This window comes from Hydractinia symbiolongicarpus, chromosome 9 (assembly GCF_029227915.1).
Source record: "Hydractinia symbiolongicarpus strain clone_291-10 chromosome 9, HSymV2.1, whole genome shotgun sequence".
Classification (NCBI taxonomy): Eukaryota; Metazoa; Cnidaria; class Hydrozoa; order Anthoathecata; family Hydractiniidae; genus Hydractinia; species Hydractinia symbiolongicarpus.
Window position 1 is genome coordinate 3,186,027 of NC_079883.1, and position 20,394 is coordinate 3,206,420.

The window sequence follows — 20,394 nt, forward strand, 5'->3', positions numbered from 1 at the left end:
GGGTTGTAACTTTCGCTGCAGAGAGGTGTTTACTACGTAGAGGTTATTTTCAAGTTGATTTATGGCGATAGTTAAGCTGAAAGCAAAGAGCATAAAAGGGACAATATATTGTGAATAATTATATTTTATTACAGAACAGAAGTTCTTTCCTAAGAAAAGTGTCCGTTGACGCATGAGGTGTCCATTATAAGGAAGATTTCACTGTAATTTACAGTTAAAAACCTTCATTTTAATAAAGTCATTACCAATTGGTATTCTCATTAAAAAACGAGAATGCATCTTTTAGGGCGTGCGAATTCGAACAGGGCGGTTATTACAGCGTAAGGCGTTATTTTTAATCATGTTTATTGCGACAATACTTACAGGTTTGAAAGAACATTCATCAACTAGTGTTGACGCGAAATTAGTTTTAGCAGCTTTTTAACGCGCTTAAAACATATAGTAGAAAACTACCGCCCTTAGAGCCGCCTTAAAGAAATTGAAAAGACTTGCAGTGTGTTTTTTGAAGAAACTCAAACACAAAACGTTTATTTGCATTCAAAGTACAACGCAAGATTGTTCTTAAGTTTTTATTTCCTCCATTGCCCAAAAAAAGTATCAAAAGTTACAAATACTTCAAAAATAAATAACTTTCAAAGTGAGAATATTTAAATAATAACGAGTATAAATACATATTTGAAGTAAGATGAGTAGAATATGTTTCTGTCGACTCATAGCATTGAAATTACGTGTGCGATGTGTATACGTTTTTAAAACAACGGCTGTCTGAAAGAGTTTCTTCGCAAGAACTTATTTAGGCTACCCATCACTTAACTTCCTAATATCTACAAACAGTGCGAATAAATACTTACAGAGTAAATACTTGATATAAGCGCTCCTATAACGCTTTGACATTTTAAGACAGAATACGGCTATTATTGAAGAGAATAGCCGGTAGTCCGTGGAAAAATCTACGGGGTCGCCCATCCTTTATATATCGCTTATTTCGTGTTTCCGTAGCACAATGTTCTTTTTCGTGTACAAACAGTCCTTAATTTAGTCCTTATGGTAATGATCTATTAAATAAATGCATTGAACCGGTAATTATTCAGTTTAAGTCAAGGATAACAATAAAGAATATAAAAAACAACGTGCTTATAAAAATACAAAAATAGGTGTTTTTTAAATACAAAAATAAAATAAAAAATAAAATAAAAAAATAAATAAATAAACTTAGGTAAATACTCAAAATATTAACGATGAGCTTAAAAAATTACAAAATAAGTGTTGAAAATTCAAATATTTATCCCTCATACAAAAAAAATAATAAAAATAAAATGAATAAATAAAATAAATAAATACAAAATTGAATAACTACAAAATATCTGGAAAAACTTAACTCAACTAAACGCCAAAATAGTGTCCATAGTTCAAAAACAACAACATAAAAATAGTGACCATAGTCAAAAACAACAACATAAAAATAGTGTCCATAGTTCAAAAACAACAACATAAAAATAGTGTCCATAGTTCAAAATGTTTTCCCACATGCTACAAATTAAAATTTCTTCGAGCAAAATTTTTTCATCAAGGATCTAAATAAAAATGTGTGTTTAAATTATGACATATAGCCTAACTTTCTGGTCAATTCTGATCTTACTGTAGCTGTGGCGATGATGTCCTTGAAATTGACGTCGACGCTCGGTAACTACTGTGGGGCTTGCCGTAGACACGTCCGAAAAAATATAAATACTAGTTGTTACCCCGTGGAAAAATACACGTGCCCGCGAACACATTCCGGTCCTCAGATTATTGCCCGTCGTACATACGTCGAACATCGCTCTTTCGTGCATCCTTAGCACGAATGAGCAATCGGCTACCATTTTGACCACACAGGCGAGTATTTTTTAAATCTTAATCATAAAAAAGCTAAAAATTGCCGACATGAAATCAGCTTTTGCCGACAGCACTCATTAATCTCTTTAATAATAGCCGTATTCCGTCTGTCTGTCTCTGCGCGGACCCCCCGCTGAGTTAGAAGAACGTGCTACGGAAGCACGAATATCAAATGCGATATATTTTATCCACTTTGTTGCGACGGGTAAATATAAAGGACGGGCGAACCCGTGGATTTTTCCACGGGAAACGACTAGTTCTATATTATAATGCTCGAATACGTCTGTCTGTCCATCCGTCCGTCTGTCACGCAAATGGTAGCTTAGCTGCGACGGGCGAACCCGTGGATTTTTCCACGGGCTAACGACTAGTCTCTATAATAATAGTCGTACTCCGTCTGTCTGTCTCTGCGCGAACCCCCCGCTGAGTTAGAAAATGATGTTACGGAAACACGAATATCAAATGCGATATATTTTTATCCACTTTGTTTCGACGGGTAAATTTAAAGCACGGGCTAACGACTATCTATATTATTATGCCCGTATACGTCTGCCCGTCCGTCTGTCACGCAAAATGGTAGCTTAGCTGCGACGGACGAACCCGTGGATTTTTCCACGGGCTAACGACTAGTCTATATTATAATGCCCGTATACGTCTGTCCGTCCGTCTGTCTGTCACGCAAAATGGTAGCTTAGCTGCGACGGACAAACCCTTGAATTTTTCGACTAGTATTGCTTAACTACCCACAGTAACTACAAATAGCGGTGCGTTTCATAAATGGTATTACAACTTTCAAAATGAACCTATGAATCACAAAAGTTAATGTTGATGTTTATTTTTTCAAAAAAAGGTCTAACAACACAGTTTTTCAGTTGATTAGATAGCTTACCTTACGGACTCCTTCCCATCGTCCTTAAATTTAGCAGGTGCAATAGATTCCCAGTCGTTAAGTAATTCTAATAAAAACCATTAAACAACTATTAAAATAAAGAACATGGAATGGCAGAACTGTCAAAAGAGCAACAAATACTTAGCCCTCTGTATGAACAACACCTTATAATTTAAAAAGCCATGGGTTTACCTTGAACAACGGCGGTTTCCGTGATATATGCTGCATCAACATAGTATTTTACCCGCGAATTCTAAGGGAAACAGCAAGATGATTAGTTTTCAAACTGCGTACTTATATGCATTGCATTATCATTGCTTAGAATTATTTATTAGGATACAATATGGAATATCAAATCAATGTTTTGTACCGACCAGAATTTTTTACTGAATTTTTTTTACAGACAACTGCGAATCAAAAATTATAGAAACTGGACAGTATCGGGCCACTAGGGAGTGTCGTGGTGTTGATTGGTGTTGATAAAAGTATTGATATATTTCTACAATTTTAGAATAAAGCTTCCGAATCAAAAATTTTAGTTTTCTAGCAACAAGAACCGCAACTAACGGCCCTGTTGGACAATAATAAAATTGAAATAATCACACTAATATTAACAAATAATTATTTACCCAGCATTTAAATCTACTGTTTTCCATTCTAGTAAGAATCTTGGTTTTGTCAATGTCATACTGAATTTTTGCGTTATCTAATGCATTTTCGTATCGGTAACTCAACTGACCAATTAGAATGTTGGTCAGCATGACAATGACTACAAACATGTTAACCATGAGGAGGATTATCAAACCAACACTAAAATTAAACATACAAAAAAACAACATATTATATGGAGCCACTAACAGCATTCTTAAGAAACAACACCCCATTTAATGCTGTCCACGAGTAGTGTTATTAAACTTTCAGTAGAAACCTCAAACACTTCTTTTTTTAATATACACTGATAAAACTAACGCAATTCATTCTTATTATTACTACTATAATTTACCCAGGGTAGCCTCTTTGGTTCCTAATGATACTATTATCAATAAAGGTCCTAAGAACTGAAGTCCCTATGCATTCAAAGCTCCTATCTAAGCTACTAAAGGGGTGAAAGCACAACATCCGCTCAACTAGACAATCGCATAAGATATCAATGCTATTCTTTTGCTGAAGATTAAGCAGGGAAGATTGATTCATAGTTTTAGTCTCTTGCATGACTTTGACAGGTATTGAACCCACGACCTTCCGCACTGACGGCAAACGCTCTACCACAAGGCAAAAATCTTCGCTTTGTCCATCAAAACATGCAAGTTAGTGCACATAACAAGCCAGTTAAATGCATTACGTTAACCACATGCTAAAAGTAGCCTGCTGTATTAATGTATAACATTATAAGAAAATATTATTTATTTTTTTATTTTTATTTTTATTTTTCGGCTTAACGTCCGTTTTCCATGCTAGCATGGGTTGGACGGGGTACATTAATGACCCTCTTCCAATCTGATCTAGACTGTGTTATATTCAAACTTAACTTCCTCTGTATCAAGTCTGTCCTTATAACCTCCTGCCAAGTCTTTCTCGGTCTGCCTCTGGGCTTTGCCCCAGAAACTATCAAGTCTCTACACTTTCTTTCCAATTATCCTCCTCCATTCTTTCCAAGTGCCCCACCCAATTCAATCTTCTTATCTGGATAACATCTTTAATTCTACGGAGACTTAGCCTGCTTCTTAGCTCATCTGAACTCTTTCTGTCTCTCAGACTGGCGTTACACATCCACCTAACCATTCTCATATCATTCCTTTTTTAAACGGTCAAGATCTTCCTGCTTCACTGCCCATGTCTCACTACCGTACAACATAACACTTCTTACACAGGCCTCATACAACCTACCTTTTACCTCAATTGACAGGACTCTGCTAGTCAACAAAGGAAGTAACTCTCTGAACTTTTTCTAAGCAGAACCTATCCTGCAAGTAACACTTCTTCCAACACCCTCTTTACTGCCCAACATATCACCTAAGTAACAGAAATTCTTAACTATCTCTGATGAGCCACTGTTGTACATCATTGAAGCTGGAAATACTTCATTCTCTATAGTCTCACCTTTACAATGCTTCCATACAAACTGAATGTCAGCTCATAACCTTCCATTGCACTTCTTATGTACACAATGCTTGCAAGTCTGACAAAAAATTGAGTTACTACCAACCCCTTTCCTGCAAACATCACAAGGCCACTTTCCAACTACAAGGTCACACTTGACTGCAATATTACTAATCATGACTTTAGACTTTGCTGTGTTCACCTTTAGTCCTTTCTTCCACTTCTCAAACTTTTCAACTAATTCTTCCATCGACTCTGCTATGAGAACCAAATCATCTGCATACAATAACTCCCATGGACAACCTGTTCTGAACTCCATCGACAGCGCTAGAACAAACAACAAAGGACTAAGTACTAAATTCATCACTAAGTGAATCGTTAATCCTGACACGACTTGCATTGCTGTACATAGACTGTACCATCGTAACTAGCCACTCATCCACACCTAATTTTCTCATAGCCCACCAAATAACTTTACGTGGCACTCTATCAAAAGCTTTCTCTAAATCTACAAAGGCAAAATAAAGATTCTCTTTTTTAAATACTTTTCCTAAAGCTGTCTGAGTAAAAATATTGCATCTGCAGTGCCACGCCCTGGAACAAAACCAAATTGCATCTTATCTATATCAATTCTTTCTCTAAGTAACTTATCAACCACTCTTTCAATAACTTTCATTACTTGATCAACCAACTTCAAACCTCTATAGTTACCCCTTTCTAATGCATCACCCTTGCCCTTAAAACAATTCAATATTACACTCGACTGCCACTCACTCGGAATAGCACCATCCTTTATAATCTGGTTAGCAAGACTTGTAATAAGCTCAACTCCAATATATCCAGATGCTTTTACCACCTCTGCAACAATACCTGATAGTCCTGCAGCCTTGCCAATCTTCAATTTCCTAATAGCCTCCACTACCCATTCTGTCTTGATCTGCATAGCTGGCCCTTCTACAACATCATCATTAGACAAATTATCCTCGTCCCAATCAAACTCAGTGTTAAGCAATCTCTGATAATGATTCTTCCAAGCTACCCTTTTCTCCTCCTCTGTGCTAGCCAAAACACCTTTATCATTACGTATACAATTCTCACCTACAACATCTTGATTAGTCTTCTTCATTTGCTTTGCTATCTTGATTACCTCATTGCGCTGGTCTTCCCTTCTTAACACATCTGCAAATCTGTTTCTCTCTGCTTCTGATTTTGCCTTATACACTGCTGTACGAGCGCGACGCTTAGCTTCTAAGTAAATATTTTTATTACAACCTGACTTCCACTCTTTCCAAAGTTTCCTCTTTTCCTTTATACACTGGTCAACCTCATTATTCCACCACCAGGTCTGTCTATGTCTAGCTGGTCCTTTCGTCCACCCACAGGTATCATCAGAAGCTTCTAGAAAACAATTCTTCAAAGTAGTCCAAGTACTTTCAACATTGTCACTATCACATTGACCATAGTGGGCTAACTGCTGAACTTTTGCACTAAATTGTCTTGCTACAATCTCTTCCTTCAGCTTCCAGACTTTTCGACGGGGCCTGGACTTTCCCTTGGCTTTTTTACCACTCTTCAAGATAATATCACAAACCAGCAACCTATGCTGGGAAACACACTCTTTCCCCGATATAACTTTCACGTCCTTTACCACTTTCTTGTCTGACTTTCTAATCAGGAAGTAATCTATCTGTGTCTTACAACCACCTGACTCATATGTTATCAGCCTACTCTGTCTCTTACTGAATGATGTGTTGCAAACCACCATTTCCGTTACCATTCCAAACTCAAGCAATCTCTCCCCTTCCTTATTTCTGCTCCCAAATCCATAGCCTCCATGCACACCTCTATAACCTTCAGATCACTTCCCAACATGACCATTAAAGTCGCCGCCCACCATGACAAGGTGTCTCCAAACTTTGATGTGACTGCTATTAACTCATCATAAAACTTATCTTTATCTTCCTCACTGAGTCCACACTGTGGAGCATAAACTGACAGAAAAGTTACAATCCTATTACCTATCAAAAACTTTATCACTATAATACGACTATTAACACGCATAACATCTATTAGTTTTTCTACCCACTTCTCTGCAAAATATCTATACACGAATTCTAAGAAAAAAACGCCTAAGAAAGCTTGCAAGAAACAAAAATTGAACACAATATTTCTTTAAATTAAATTTGTATCAGCCAAAGTATTTTAGGTTTTAAAAAAATTTTAAAAAATAAATTAGGTCCTAAAAGATAAAACAAGACAGAGCAGATTAAGATAGAGCAAGTCCCGGAAAATCCAGGAGATGAAGCAAGCAGTAAGAGATAAAGTTAGACCCACAGGATTTCACGAATACTAGACACCCTGATCATGCATCCAAACTACCCGAGTTAATTAAATTTTTGTGAAGACTTTTTTTCGCGAGGTCCAGTGAAAGATTAATTTTTCGCGTATCAGTCATGTTAAGAAAGTTTTTTTTCGCAAATGAACCTGTTTAAGATTTTGCGAAGATTTTTTTCACGAATCTAGTATTTTTTGTGATATAATTTTTTTTAGGTTTATTTATTAAGATAAGGTAGCCTTTATTCCACTTGCTTACACCACAGAGGCTGGCAATTATTTTTATCAACTACAAAAAAGAAAATTAACAAAGAAAAACTAAAAAATAAAAAAATCCTTCAGATTTCGTGAAGATTTTTTTCGCGAATTGACATTCTCGGGAATTTTCGAGCAGAGAAATCTTCGCGAATAGGGAAATTCTCTAAAGTTGCGGAAATTATTCAACTAAAGATACCTTAAATTTTACCGGTTTTTTTACCATTAAAAAAGAGAACTCCAATAAAAATTTCCCCCATATGATTGTTAAGAAAGAAACAAAGTTATATATAGTCGATAAAGTAAGAAATAATCAAACTAGACGCGAGGCAAGACCAAAACAAAACAAAAAGAACCAATAAAAAGCGAATATACCTGAAAACACCAGCATAACTGTCATGAAAACCTTGACCTTCTGTAAGTGCTCGTATCTCTTGTAACAGAACGAGCCATCCAGTTAGACTAAAACAGAAGGGATAACTTTACCCTCAATAAAAATGTTTTTTTCACTTCCTTCGCAATCTATATTAGATTAACCATATACGTCTGTGGCAACGAGGTATTAAAAGAACGGGCAAACCCGTGGATTTTCACACGAGACACCAACTAGTATAAAAAAATTTATAGCCAGTTTACAATAAAGAAAACTATAATTATAACTACCCTGCTTTTGAGAAGCCATCCTTGGAAGCTTTGAGGGCTAAAATAACACTGCCAGTGAATGCTGCCATCACAACGGAATAGAGCAGAAAGAACTTCGAAATATCTGAGTATAAGATCTTTGCGAATGTTTTGGCGTAAACACCGATTTGTCTGGAAAAATAAAGAGGGAAATAAATAATAACACTAGCAAAACACGTGGTTAGGATTTAACAACAGCTAAGCTCGTTTTTCTTACAAAGGTGCTTTTTAAAGTAAAACATGATAAACGAATGAACAGTACGATTCAAGCATCACTTGGTTATTGAAGTACAAAAGAGTTGTAAACAAATTCTGACTTTTAGACACTAACTGGCTAACTAATCATGTTCGAAGTAAATTTAATTGAATTTAAAACAATCGATCCAGTATAGTTGAATATTTATCATAGCACATCTGCATTTCATTCTCAACAGAGAATACTTCACCCCGATCAGACCTCTGATCATGATGGGCGAGTATAATGCCTGTAAGTCATATTGAAGAAGAACTACTTTGTTCACCACTAACATACTGCCAAGCAGTAAGCGGGATTTAATCCGCGGTCCCCAGAACTGGGAGCTGCAGACAAACCCACTACACTACATGTGGCAATATGTTAGTGATGATCTTAGATAGTTTATCTGGATGGTGTGTATACATATAGTTGAATATTTATCATAACACATCCGTATTTCATTCTCAACAGAGAATGCTTCACCATGATCAGACCTCTGATCATGACGGGCGAGTATAATGCGTGTAAGTCATATTGAAGAAGAACTACTTCGTTCACCACTAACATACTGCCAAGCAATGTTAGTGGTGAACAAAGTAGTTCTTCTTCAATATAATCGATCCAGTCTCTTTAATATAATCATATAAATAAAAATCAAAAGGTTTTATAATGTACTGGACAACATTCATATTTTTTTTTTAAAAAAAGTATATAGAAACAAATTTTTGTGTTATTGTAATGTTGTCTGATATATTTTGTGTCTAATAACAAACTTAATCAATTACAATTTTATAACAATAAGTCAACCCCTGTGAATGAATGTTACCTGTAAGCAGGAAAATATTTGATGACTCGCAAGAAATTCACAAGGTAGGCAATAGATGCACATATCCATTCCACTGCTGACGGTGTGCCAGTTATCATATCTACAGTCAGCCACTTAATTGGTAACAATGCAATAACCAAGCTGAGACCCAGAAGGTCCATGTAATTGTAAAAATCCTTCCAATACATTAGTCTCTCTCTAAAAGTTTGAATTTTAAAATGTAAAATCAAAAATAATTTATAATAATTAACAATGACGAAAACATTAAAATACACAATAATACTTTTTTTTTTAAAAAAAATAACAAAACATTAAACTGATATTATCAAAACATGAAAATTCCCCTACTTGAACATTTGATCAATTTCTGATATGAAATATATCACTGATATGATCAGTGTCAGGGCTTCACAAATCCCTCGTATCTTGTCCTTTGTTGTTGAGTAAATTGTCCTGTTGTTATCATTAATCGACAAAAAGAATGCCAATGACATTAGTAATAGGTACATGAAGTAGAAAACAAACTGCATCCTACAAAAAAAAGCACCCATATTAAATCATAACTTTGTGGAAGAAAATTTTGAGACAAAAAAAAACGGTGAAAGGAAACTATTGAAAATGGCTCCTTTAAAAATTTTTCACGAGAAATAAGTTTTGCAAATGCATTTTGGCAATTCTAGTGAAAACTAACTTGGTTTATTGTGAGAATAACTTTAGCTGATTATTATTTGTTCAAGGAGGCTAAGAAATAAGCGTGTAAAATTTCCATAAAATGCCAGCCACAATAAATCCACAGTTTTGAATTGATTGAAAGAGTTGGTTAACAATTATCACATGAAACCTTAAACATGATGAAGCCAATTATTTGCTATTCCAACTTTTTCAAATTGGGCCAAACATCACAAAAAATCAAAAGTGTTTTTCCTTTAAAGTATATTCCCAATATATTTTATCAACAAATTTCCAGAAATATTTTTGAAATGAAAGATGTACAATTAATCCAACCTACTTTATTCTGAAATGACCATACTCTTTCCATTTCCTTTGAACCAAAAGACGAATTGCTGGGTGAACTATGATATCCTAAAAAAAGTCTATATTTTGCATTTGTTGTTAATGAGGACTGTATCAACATTTTGCAATATTTACTTACTTATACTTGATATGTTGCTTATTGGCAAGATTTAGGTTAAAAGAATTAAAAATAAGGTCAAATTATGAATTGGTGAAAAAATTACATTATTATGATCACAAAAAGATTTGAAAAGATGTATATACATTGAGTAAACTATTAATGTGTATGAATTTAGCCTGATGTACATCTTCAGAAAAAATTCAATGTACTGGAAATTATCCAGTGATTTAATCAACTCTTGAAATTTAAAGTTCTTACATCATTATATGGGCTCTCAGCAATTAGTTGCAATGCAGATTTGGTGTTTTGATTAAAATCCTTATTTTTAACAAATTTTCCAGTTTTCACGTCTTTTATTTTTGCCGGCCTGCCATTGTCATCACCATCTAATAATAAATAATAGATGTGATACCGCATAGGCATGTCAGGTATTTTTGACCATGCAGCTTCTGTTTCTTCACCAGGTGGCACTGGAACATATGGAAAATCAGGATTGATCAGACAATCAAGCACAGCCAACACAGTGTCCTAAACATTAAAATAGATATACATCATTGTGTCAAAAAAAATCTGACACACATGTTGCAGTATAAAAATTAATATATTATTATCCTTTCTTTATTTTTATATATTAATTATGAAAAGAAAAAGGTATTCTTTAAAATCTTTAACTTTGCAGAACTGCCTCAAAATATAAATAAAGAAAACTTGGCATTCACAAAATCACCTTCATCTTTTCATTTCCAGCAATGGCAGCAAAACTAAATTTACACCGGCCTAATGCTTCATCAAACTGAAAAAGTTGACGCACCCTATAATAATAAAAATAAACCAGACTGATTTGTTGCAGTACCAAATAATTTTAACTTAGATTATAATCCACTGGTAAAAAGTTAAAAATAAAATAGTTCTTTTAAAAAGAATTGTTAAAACTCTATAGCTGGCTAAGTCAATTATTAAATACTAATATAACAGCTACGCAATGGCTAATACCGTTGCTTTTGGAATAGCATGCTATAAATAACAAATGTAAAGCTTGGTTTTTAATAACATAAAAATTGTCAAACAGCATTTACAGCAACTGCTTTATTGGAAACATGTCTTGCACAGGACAGAGACACAAAAAAATGCTGCACAGCAAACGCTGTAGAATTTTTTTCTCTCAACGATAGTCACACAACTGTTGCACAACATTACAGACTTTTAAAAACCAAGCTTAAGTGAAAAAAATCAATGCTTAAAAAAAAAGAGTAAGCATTTATTCAAAAAAAACAAACGTTATTATTATCATGTCAGAAATCAACAAATGTATTTAGAAATGTAGATGCCTTCATAAATGCTGTTTTAGGTTAACAAAGCAAAGGCAAAAAAATTGCAGCCGTCAAAAAACCCCTCGTAGAATTACAAATACATAAAAAATATCATATGATAATTTTTTCTTTTCTTTTGATTTGGTTCTTTCACAGTTTGTAACATCATGATAGACATCTACTATTTGGTTGTTTTGCTTTTTTGATTACACCGTGAATTAATCATATAAAACTAAAACATTGTAAAGGTTATTGCGAAAGGTTCATCTATCAAATTTACATAAAAAATTTGACAATGTAGGTCATATTAAATGACAGATTGACAAATAAAGAGAAAAGAATACACTACAAATTCTATCATTGTTGCATATTACATAAAAACAAGGTCCAGGATTATATACTCGTCAAAGTTCTCTCTCTCTCGCCAGACACAGCTAGCAACAAGTAAGAACTGCTCTCGGTTTGCAAGGAGAGGTTCTATTGAAGACTCTGATGACCTCTGTGATATAGAACTTTACTAAAGATCTATAATGTCTATAAAACTCAAATTACCTTTCATTTAACATATTATGAATAAGAAGAGCAGCCGTACTGTCGTGGTATTCAGCAAGTGCAAGTTCTAATGCTATCTTTTTACCAATAGTGCCAGATGATTTGATATAACATTGACCAGGATATAAACTGATGATATGACTAGCAATCTGCTTTAAATTTCTTTCAGCAGCTAAATGCAGAACTGTCTTTTTCGAGTCTGTGCATTTTACAAATTTTGAGTATGTACTTTTGCGACCTGACTTTTTAGACTGGTCATAATCTTTGTTTAAAATCAAGTTGACGAGTTCAGAAAGCTAAAATTAAAAAAAACAATGTATATTTCTATATAATATTTTATATTATAATTTCAAGGGCTAGTGACACAGTGATTTTTCCTTGCAGTGGTGGATGACATCAACTAAAAAATATTTAAACCCAAATATCCTCACCTGCTCTTAAAAACATGGTCTTCTTTTGATGGATATAAAGTTTTTCTATTTTAAACAATACTTCAAAAACAGTAATAAAACATTTCCATAACTATTTTCTTTTCTAACCAAACAGATCTTCCACAAGCTATTCAACTCAAGCCTATCAATAAGGGGAGATCAAACAGATAAAAATTTTTTGTAAATATTTTCTATTTAAATATGTTATTTTAAACCTTATTCTATTTATTCAGGTTGCTCGCCCAGTCTGAATTATTTTAACCTTGGGCGAGCGATTTATTGCTTGAGTGTTATTTTCTTATTGATAGGCTTGCAGCTAGTCAACCCAATAGCAATAACAAATAACGACAGTAAAATACAAACCTGTTGTATGAAACTTGGAAGCAATTCTAATTGATCTTGTCTAACAGACTCGTTATAAAAATTATCGTATACTGTCATTAGCCCAAAAATAACGTCTTGTCCACTTTTTTTAAACTTTTCAGTAAGAAAGGAAACTCTAACTTCCGACAAAGCCTCTGCCCAATTCTTTTCTCCTTCACCATCTTGATAAAGATCAAATACCTAGAATTTAAAATATGAAATATTTATTGTAATTCTAACTAGGTTATTCATGCTTTTTATGTAAAAAAACAACATCCCCAGAATTTGTAAAAAAATAATTGCATGTGGCACCATTTATTGACCGAAAAAGGAAAGAAACATGGTTCAACCTTTTCCCCTTTTTACTACCCAAAGGGAGGCGTTAAATAAAAAATAACACAATTTTAAAAATATACCGTATATATATATTTTTTTATATGAGTATATACAACATTAACTTATTCTTCTTTTTATGTTTATGATCATTATCATCTATTAATAAATGTTTAACTACTTCTACATATCACTCTTCTGTCATGACTAAAAGACAGGATACAATACCCATACATATTTTGGAGCAAATATTGTAGATGCAGTATATGGATATAATTGTCTATGATATACCAACAGTTTCTATGATTACTTTTTTCACTTAATTTTTTGGGGGGAGGGACTAATCAATTACGGCAGGTGTGCATTGTGCAGGTGCAATTGCATGGCAGGTGTGCATTGTGCAGGTGTAATTGCATGTCACTTGCAACTAGGTTTGTTGTTTTGTTAAATTTAAACATTCTTTAATTGCTTTTTATTGCAGAAGGCAAGCTTTAGGGTTATTCTGTGTCAAATGAACCAAAATCAGGAGAGTTTTGATGTTGACCATCTCAGATTTTCTAAAAATTGTTACCACAAGTTTATATCAATATGAAATTTCCCAGTCCCAGTGGTTCCTATTGTTTCAAAAAATATATATACACTTCCAGGATGGCATAGCTTCATGTCAAGAAACCCCCATGTCTGAAAGTCACCAAAACTACACTCCCGATCGCGAGTAACTATACACGAGTATACGAGTATGGGTACATTAAATGCCAAGTAAAGTGCAAGACAAGTACGAGTAATCGGCGAGTATACTACTCCATACACTCGAGTATAGCCTCTTGCGCATGCGAGTACAGTAAGTGAATGATTTGTGAGTATGTGATCGAGTATAAGATAAAAAACGGGAATTCGTCGTAGCATAATTTTTATCAATAGCTCACATTTGTCTGCTACCTTACACATTGTGAAAACTTTTACTTCGTATTTGCGTCATAAGAAATAACATTTTATTTTACATAATTTTTTTTTATGTTGCAACAAATTCTCTTTAGTTTACATAAAAATGTATACGTTGCTGTAATGGCTCTTTATAACTTTGAATTTATATAGTTAATTTCTCACCGACGAGGAAACCCTTTGCTATTTACATCTGTTATCTAAATGCTTTCTTCTCCTAGTAAATGTTTTGTTGCTACATTCAAAAATTATTCCTTTTTCTTTGCAAGCCTGAATTAAACAATGAACTCCGGAGACTAAATTAAGCCAATCGCATTTAATTTTATTGTTTTGTAAGTAACCAAAAGTAAAAACTTACCCAGCAGGGAAATCTTGGATCCAGTGAGAATGATATGCATCCGAATTTTAAGTGAGTTCCCTAATTACTTAGATAGATAGATGTGCATATTTTACATGGCTAGCCTCACAAATATCGAGGGATATACCCTGTCTATTATTTCCAGGAGGGGCCATGGCGTAGATGGAGAGTCCTAGAGTATTTAATGCTCATTTTGAGCTACGCAGACCCAATTAGAGCCCGCGCTCTACTAGACAACTCCCGGCAACATCCAACGGCCCACACAGTGTGCCATCTTCCCAATTTCCCTCACATGGCTTGGGTTAACCCGGGGCTATGGTAACATTCACTCGCCCATGTTGAATCGCCGTCAAGAGGAATCGAACCCCAGTCTCCCGCACAGAGTACGAGAGCTATAACCACTAATCTACGGCGCCACAATACGAGAGCTATAACCACTAATCTTCAAAATGGGTTGTCATAAATTATAAGTAGCTTTCAAGTCTATCATGTAGCTATCAGCATTTCGCCATTTTGAAAGTTTAAAGGAGCACTTCAGCACTAAATTTCAGCACTAAATTTTGTTTCTATGAAGCTTCATGTTCTTATGTGAAAAATATTGTATTAAAAAATAACGTGTATCAAGGATATGCGTCTTGGTTAAAATGCATAAAAATAAACAAAATAATGAATTATTACAGATTGTCTGTAACAACGATGTACGGAAGATTCTTTCTCATGTTTTTATAATTTTATTATCCATTCTCATCTTACCAATCATAGTGTGCATAATAAAATAAGCGGCAGTAATGGGGAGGACAAAGTTTCACGTGTCTTATTAATTGTATTTTTAATTTTCTTCACATATTTTGTGGGCACCTGTTGTTTGAAAGTAGCAAATATAAAAAAGAAAAGAAAGAATGAATATCATTCAAACTAAATTGTTACATTTTTTACTGTTTTTTAACAGCATTTATCAATTTAGTCCTGGGCACTAGCTTGTGAAATACACGTCAATAATTCGTAAACATGATACCTGCTATATTGTTCTATCACCAGAAGCAAATCATTTCAATATTTTCAATGTGATTGCAAAGATATAAATAGATTAGAATAACATTCAACACAAAAGAAAAATTTATCTCCAGAATCGTGTTTTAGAGAGAGTCAGATCTTTATAACGCAGACAACTGAATTTCATTCTGAGACTTAAAAATCATTTTTCAGAAGTGACGTTGGTTTGATTGTTTGTTCAGAAGCAAAAGAGTTCGCTTGAAAGTCACGACTCAGACGTAAGGCAATTGAGGTTCTCCCTCGTTCTGGCTATCATATATAGCTTGCGTTGGTGCGCGCTTTCCCGCAGTTGAGTTGAATATAACGCAAATCATTTTAGACTTGTCTGGCTCTTCGGAGTGTCAGGTCCCTGTGGCATGGTTCCAAATGAGACTGCTGATTCGATCGTAAATCAACAAAACGCCAGGGCTTAAAGTGTAAGCATGCAATCTCAATGCCAGCTTCAATTCACTATTGAACATAGAAAACTAAAAAACAAAGAAAATAACACTGTAAAAATAGTGTTTTTCAATAAATCCAACACCAACATAAAAGCATATTGGCCGCAAATGCATTCTCCGCCAGCTTCTCGATTAATTATATCGTTTGCCTTTCGAGCATGCTAGCTAGTACTGTGTGAGTACAGTAGCAAAAATGTGCAAGTATTTTTGATGTACTTGTACGCGCATTATACTCGTCGCATACTCGTGGAAGAAATTGTGGAAGAAATTACTCGTACCTGTAGTTTAATACTCGTGATCGGTACTGTAGAGTATTCTACAAAATTCTGAAAAAAATTTGGGTAGTATCTATTTTTTTTAGAATTTTGCCATTTTGGATTAAGATATTAAAGAATATGCATCAGCATGCTTTTTTAAAATTTTATTGCCTTATTAAATCCAAAAATAAATGTTGCACAATACCTGTTCTTTATTGCCAAAAAGAACAAAAAAAACTTTCCAATCTAAATCAAAATGTTTTATTTTGATTTGGTTTCAAAATATGACCTTACAAGACACAGTCCACACAAATTGTCCTGAATATAAATAACATTTTAGGTAAAAAAAGCAATGCAGGAAGTAATTTAAAGCCTTGGAATTTTTTGCAGATAATCTTCGCAGTATAAAGACCGATAAAAAATAAAAAAGTATTATACTTACAAGGGAATTTAATTAAATAACTTTTAGCATTAATTGAAACACAATGTTCGCATGTTTAATGTTTGTGCATTGCTGTAGGAGGCAACTGAACTATAAATACTCTAAAAAAACAATTTCTTTTTTTGTTGTTTTACTTTTAGCTTTTTTTCCATGTACAATTGCAGGATTCCTATGGACTACTTATATTGGATTTTACCACAGCCAGGCCTCAGCAGGAAGAAAAATGCTGGTGTGCGAGCTTCGCACGTCTTGATACTTTTCAATCATTTCGAGGCGTGCGATGTTCGCACAGTATAATTTCCGATGGCGTGCGATGGCGTGTGCTCATTTTTCTTCCATTTTTTTTCTCGAGTAAACGTAGAACTCGCATACAGCAACACTAATTTTGCCATGTTTTGAAAAGCAGGTAATTTGTTTCCACGAAACTAAAATGTGCTGTGCATTCATTATTCATTATTTTTGAATAAAAAATTTATACATAGCAACAGAACGAAGAAAATTATAAAACGTGCATGTTACAGTCATAAAACTCTTTAGTTAATAAATTTTTAGTAAATATTTTTTAGATGTAAATATTATTTTATTTTTAGATTTTTTAAAAAAAGATATCATTAAACATTAAACTGCTTTTTTATAAAAAAATTCCCTCACCTTATTATTGTTGCTTGGATCTTAAAACATCCCCCCAAAAACAAAAACAAAACAAGCTTTGTGACATCCTGTCTCTATGGTAACATTATAAAATTATACAGATTGTTGTCAGAGTTATACAGCAATGTTTGTTGAAAAAAATATTCAGAAAGCAAAGTCTGCATGTGGCAATTGATTAAAATAACTATAATTAGATATCATGCTGACTCTGTGCTTGGGAAAGAACATGCTGGAAGTGATTTCATATAAGGAAAGAAGTGAAGCATGAGAAGAGAAAAAAGTTGAACTTTAATTTTTTTTTTAATTTAAAAAGAGCAACTAAATAAAAAAAAAATAAAAATAAATAATGGTGAATTAAGATTATTGTCTTATGTTTTTCTTTAATATAACTTGCGAGTAACATGATATATAATTTTCAAGATTTACTTGGGAGTAGTTTATTTATTGCGTACTCGCATTAATAAAAAGATTACTCTTATTTATTTTACTCGCACTCGCATTGTACTCTCACTCTGAATTATTTTAATTGCATTTATTTGTACCCATACTCTCAAAGATGTGTTGCTTTACTCACAATCGGCACTGTATATTATTCCCCTACACCTTCATTGAACAAAATATTATTTATTTTGCTGTGCGATTAGCGCACGTCTGAGGTATTTAGTGTTTTTTTGGTGTGCGAAGAGAACATTCAAACATGGCGTGTATGGGCGTGTGCATGTGCGATCGCACGCCATTCCTGATGAGGCCTGACAGCACTATGTTGCGAAGTTATATATTTTAAAAGTATATACATCAAAATTAACTCGCTTAATGCTGTTGCTGAGTGTCGTTATAAATTATGAAAGGGTGCATTATGACTATTTAGCTGACATATATCAGTACTAAAGCAAAATACAGGTGAAAAATTCACGATATGGTCATAATTACTGCGTTTTTATATTTAAAATACTCTTTCAGGGGGTTAAAAATGCAGTGAGAACAATAAATTAAAAATTTATGTTGTCCTTCAAATTTCCAGAAATAAATGTGGGCATAAATTTTAATATTTAGAAGCTGCTTTTATAAACTGTATCCTTTTTATAAATAACAAAATAAACCTAAATTAGAACTGAAAATAATGTGCAGAATTTGGTACTTTTGACATTTTTGCCATTCCTGGGTTTTTAGCCATGCATAAAACCCAGCATGGCAGGCCTCGTAAGGATTGGCATGCGATTGCACACGCACATGCCATATTTTGTTTTTGCATGCAATAATTTGCATGCCCAAATAGAACAAAACAGAATTTATACAGAAGTTAGACACATATCGCCTTTGTTTTTAAAATTATTTCATGAAAAGCAAAGCACACCATAAATTTCTTGGCATGCGATTTCTGAAATTAGATATGTTGGCAAACAACCACACAGCATAATTTTGCTTCCTGGTATAGCGTTTATTTCAGTGAGCCATTTTTTCCTTCAAACAGTATGAATTAGGTTTTCCTAATGTTCTCATTTTGAAAGCCTCAACATACACACATATATTTTCTAGGCGATGTTCATGTTAAGTCAATGCACTTGTGGAAGTTAATTTAAGAAAATTAACTTCCACAATAGGGAAAGGATCATTTGACAATTAAAAAGACTCGAAAACACATCATTTGAAATTTATAAGCAAGTAAATACTTGTGATAAAGTCACAAAGAGCTTTTTATATTTATGTGTTAGAAAAATAAAAACTACTTAGTTCAGAACTTTAAGTTTTATATTTAATAGAATTTACTCCTTTTTTATCCAGTAGTAAAATAAGTATAACCCTATATATAATTCAAGAAATATTTATTCAAAAACTGGTAGCTACATTGAAAAATGGGAAAAATCATATATATATATATATAGCTAGCTACATATAGTTTTACTTCACACCTAACAGATTTTTTGTGCACAACAAAAGTGACTTTCTGACTGTCAGATATCATGAGTTCTTAAAAAATAACAATGTTTTAGTAGAAACAAAATGTTTATATAGTGTGATCAACCAAAAAAATGGCCATCTATAATATCTACAGCTGTTTTAATGTTGTCTGATACAACAATTACCAGAGCAGGGATTAACTAAATGCGATTTAAATATTATTTGGGTGCCATTAAACAACCAATTTTTTAAGCCATTATCAGGTAAAATACTACAAGTTTAAGAAACAAAATTAGCTAGCTCTAGCTAGAAAATTTAGCTAGTCATATCCGGCGTGAAAAAAGGCACTCTGATAAAAATTGTCAAAACTATCTTGCGCTGCACTTACAGATTTCCAGAAAGTTTCATCAAATGATTCACCAAAAGGATTATTTGGGAAAAAGTCTTTATCCAATACGTCAAGAGCAATCTGGTTATTTATCATCTTTTGTTTTTCTTCGTCGATGCTGCCATAATTTTTCGCCATGACAAGAAAAATGCAGAAAATGATCCCCAAGAGAATGATGTTTTGTGACCAGAATGCTCATGGCCGTTTTATGTGGGAGGCATCTGCAAAAAGCAGACCGATTGAGAGCGCGCACGTCAATCAAAATCAGATGTATTCCGGGCACTACCAACTTCTCCCTCCCCGTTCTATAAGAAAGTTTTATGTGATGCAGAAAAAGTAAATGGAAAGATAACACAAATTTTCTATGGAAGAGAATTCTCGTCAAATAATTTAATCAAATTCAAGCTATTTTAGCCTGCCAGCCTCGTGTCGAGAAGTTTTATATTCCATCCTTCCAGGCAGTAACCGCTAAAAATACGCAAATCACTGGTACAACCATTATAACTGTATTTATGTAACAGGGGTAATGCAAGAATAATTTTGTTCAGTTGTTTATTTTAACTTGATACAAATCAGAATGGATATTAAACCAATGAAGTCGTTAAGTTGATGTTTTTGATTGTATGGGGTTGTTTTTTATGTTGC

At 33.7% G+C, this 20,394-nt stretch overlaps 1 protein-coding gene across 2 annotated transcripts; it reads right to left on the reverse strand.

Annotated features, from left to right (window-relative positions):
• Positions 1-555: 555 nt before the first annotated feature.
• On the reverse strand, positions 556-20,281 carry LOC130657707 (uncharacterized). 2 transcript variants are annotated; one of them, XR_008985202.1, is made up of 15 exons: positions 19,750-20,281; positions 12,987-13,187; positions 12,193-12,488; positions 11,058-11,142; positions 10,589-10,858; positions 10,205-10,278; positions 9,544-9,726; positions 9,196-9,393; positions 8,117-8,266; positions 7,829-7,915; positions 3,394-3,574; positions 2,957-3,017; positions 2,765-2,831; positions 1,427-1,574; positions 556-1,392 (listed from the first exon to the last, which is right to left on the reverse strand). XR_008985202.1 is itself a non-coding variant. In XM_057460717.1 (14 exons), the coding sequence occupies exons 1-14, from the start codon at positions 19,885-19,887 to the stop codon at positions 1,538-1,540; spliced, it is 2,028 nt and encodes a 675-aa protein (XP_057316700.1). In that variant the 5' UTR covers positions 19,888-20,281; the 3' UTR covers positions 556-1,537. The 2 variants fall into 2 exon arrangements, 1 of the variants encoding a protein (XP_057316700.1); XM_057460717.1 differs by having other exon boundaries at positions 556-1,574.
• Positions 20,282-20,394: the final 113 nt, after the last annotated feature.

Bases quoted from the DNA above. Each gene is read 5' to 3' on its own strand.
- LOC130657707 (XM_057460717.1), bottom strand. From the start codon at position 19,887: ATGGCGAAAAATTATGGCAGCATCGACGAAGAAAAACAAAAGATGATA. The intron at 12,489-12,986 runs GTTTGTATTTTA...TTTTAATTTTAG, and splicing joins TTCCAAGTTTCATACAACAG to CTTTCTGAACTCGTCAACTT. The intron at 11,143-12,192 runs GTAATTTGAGTT...TTATTATTATAG, and splicing joins CATAATATGTTAAATGAAAG to GGTGCGTCAACTTTTTCAGT.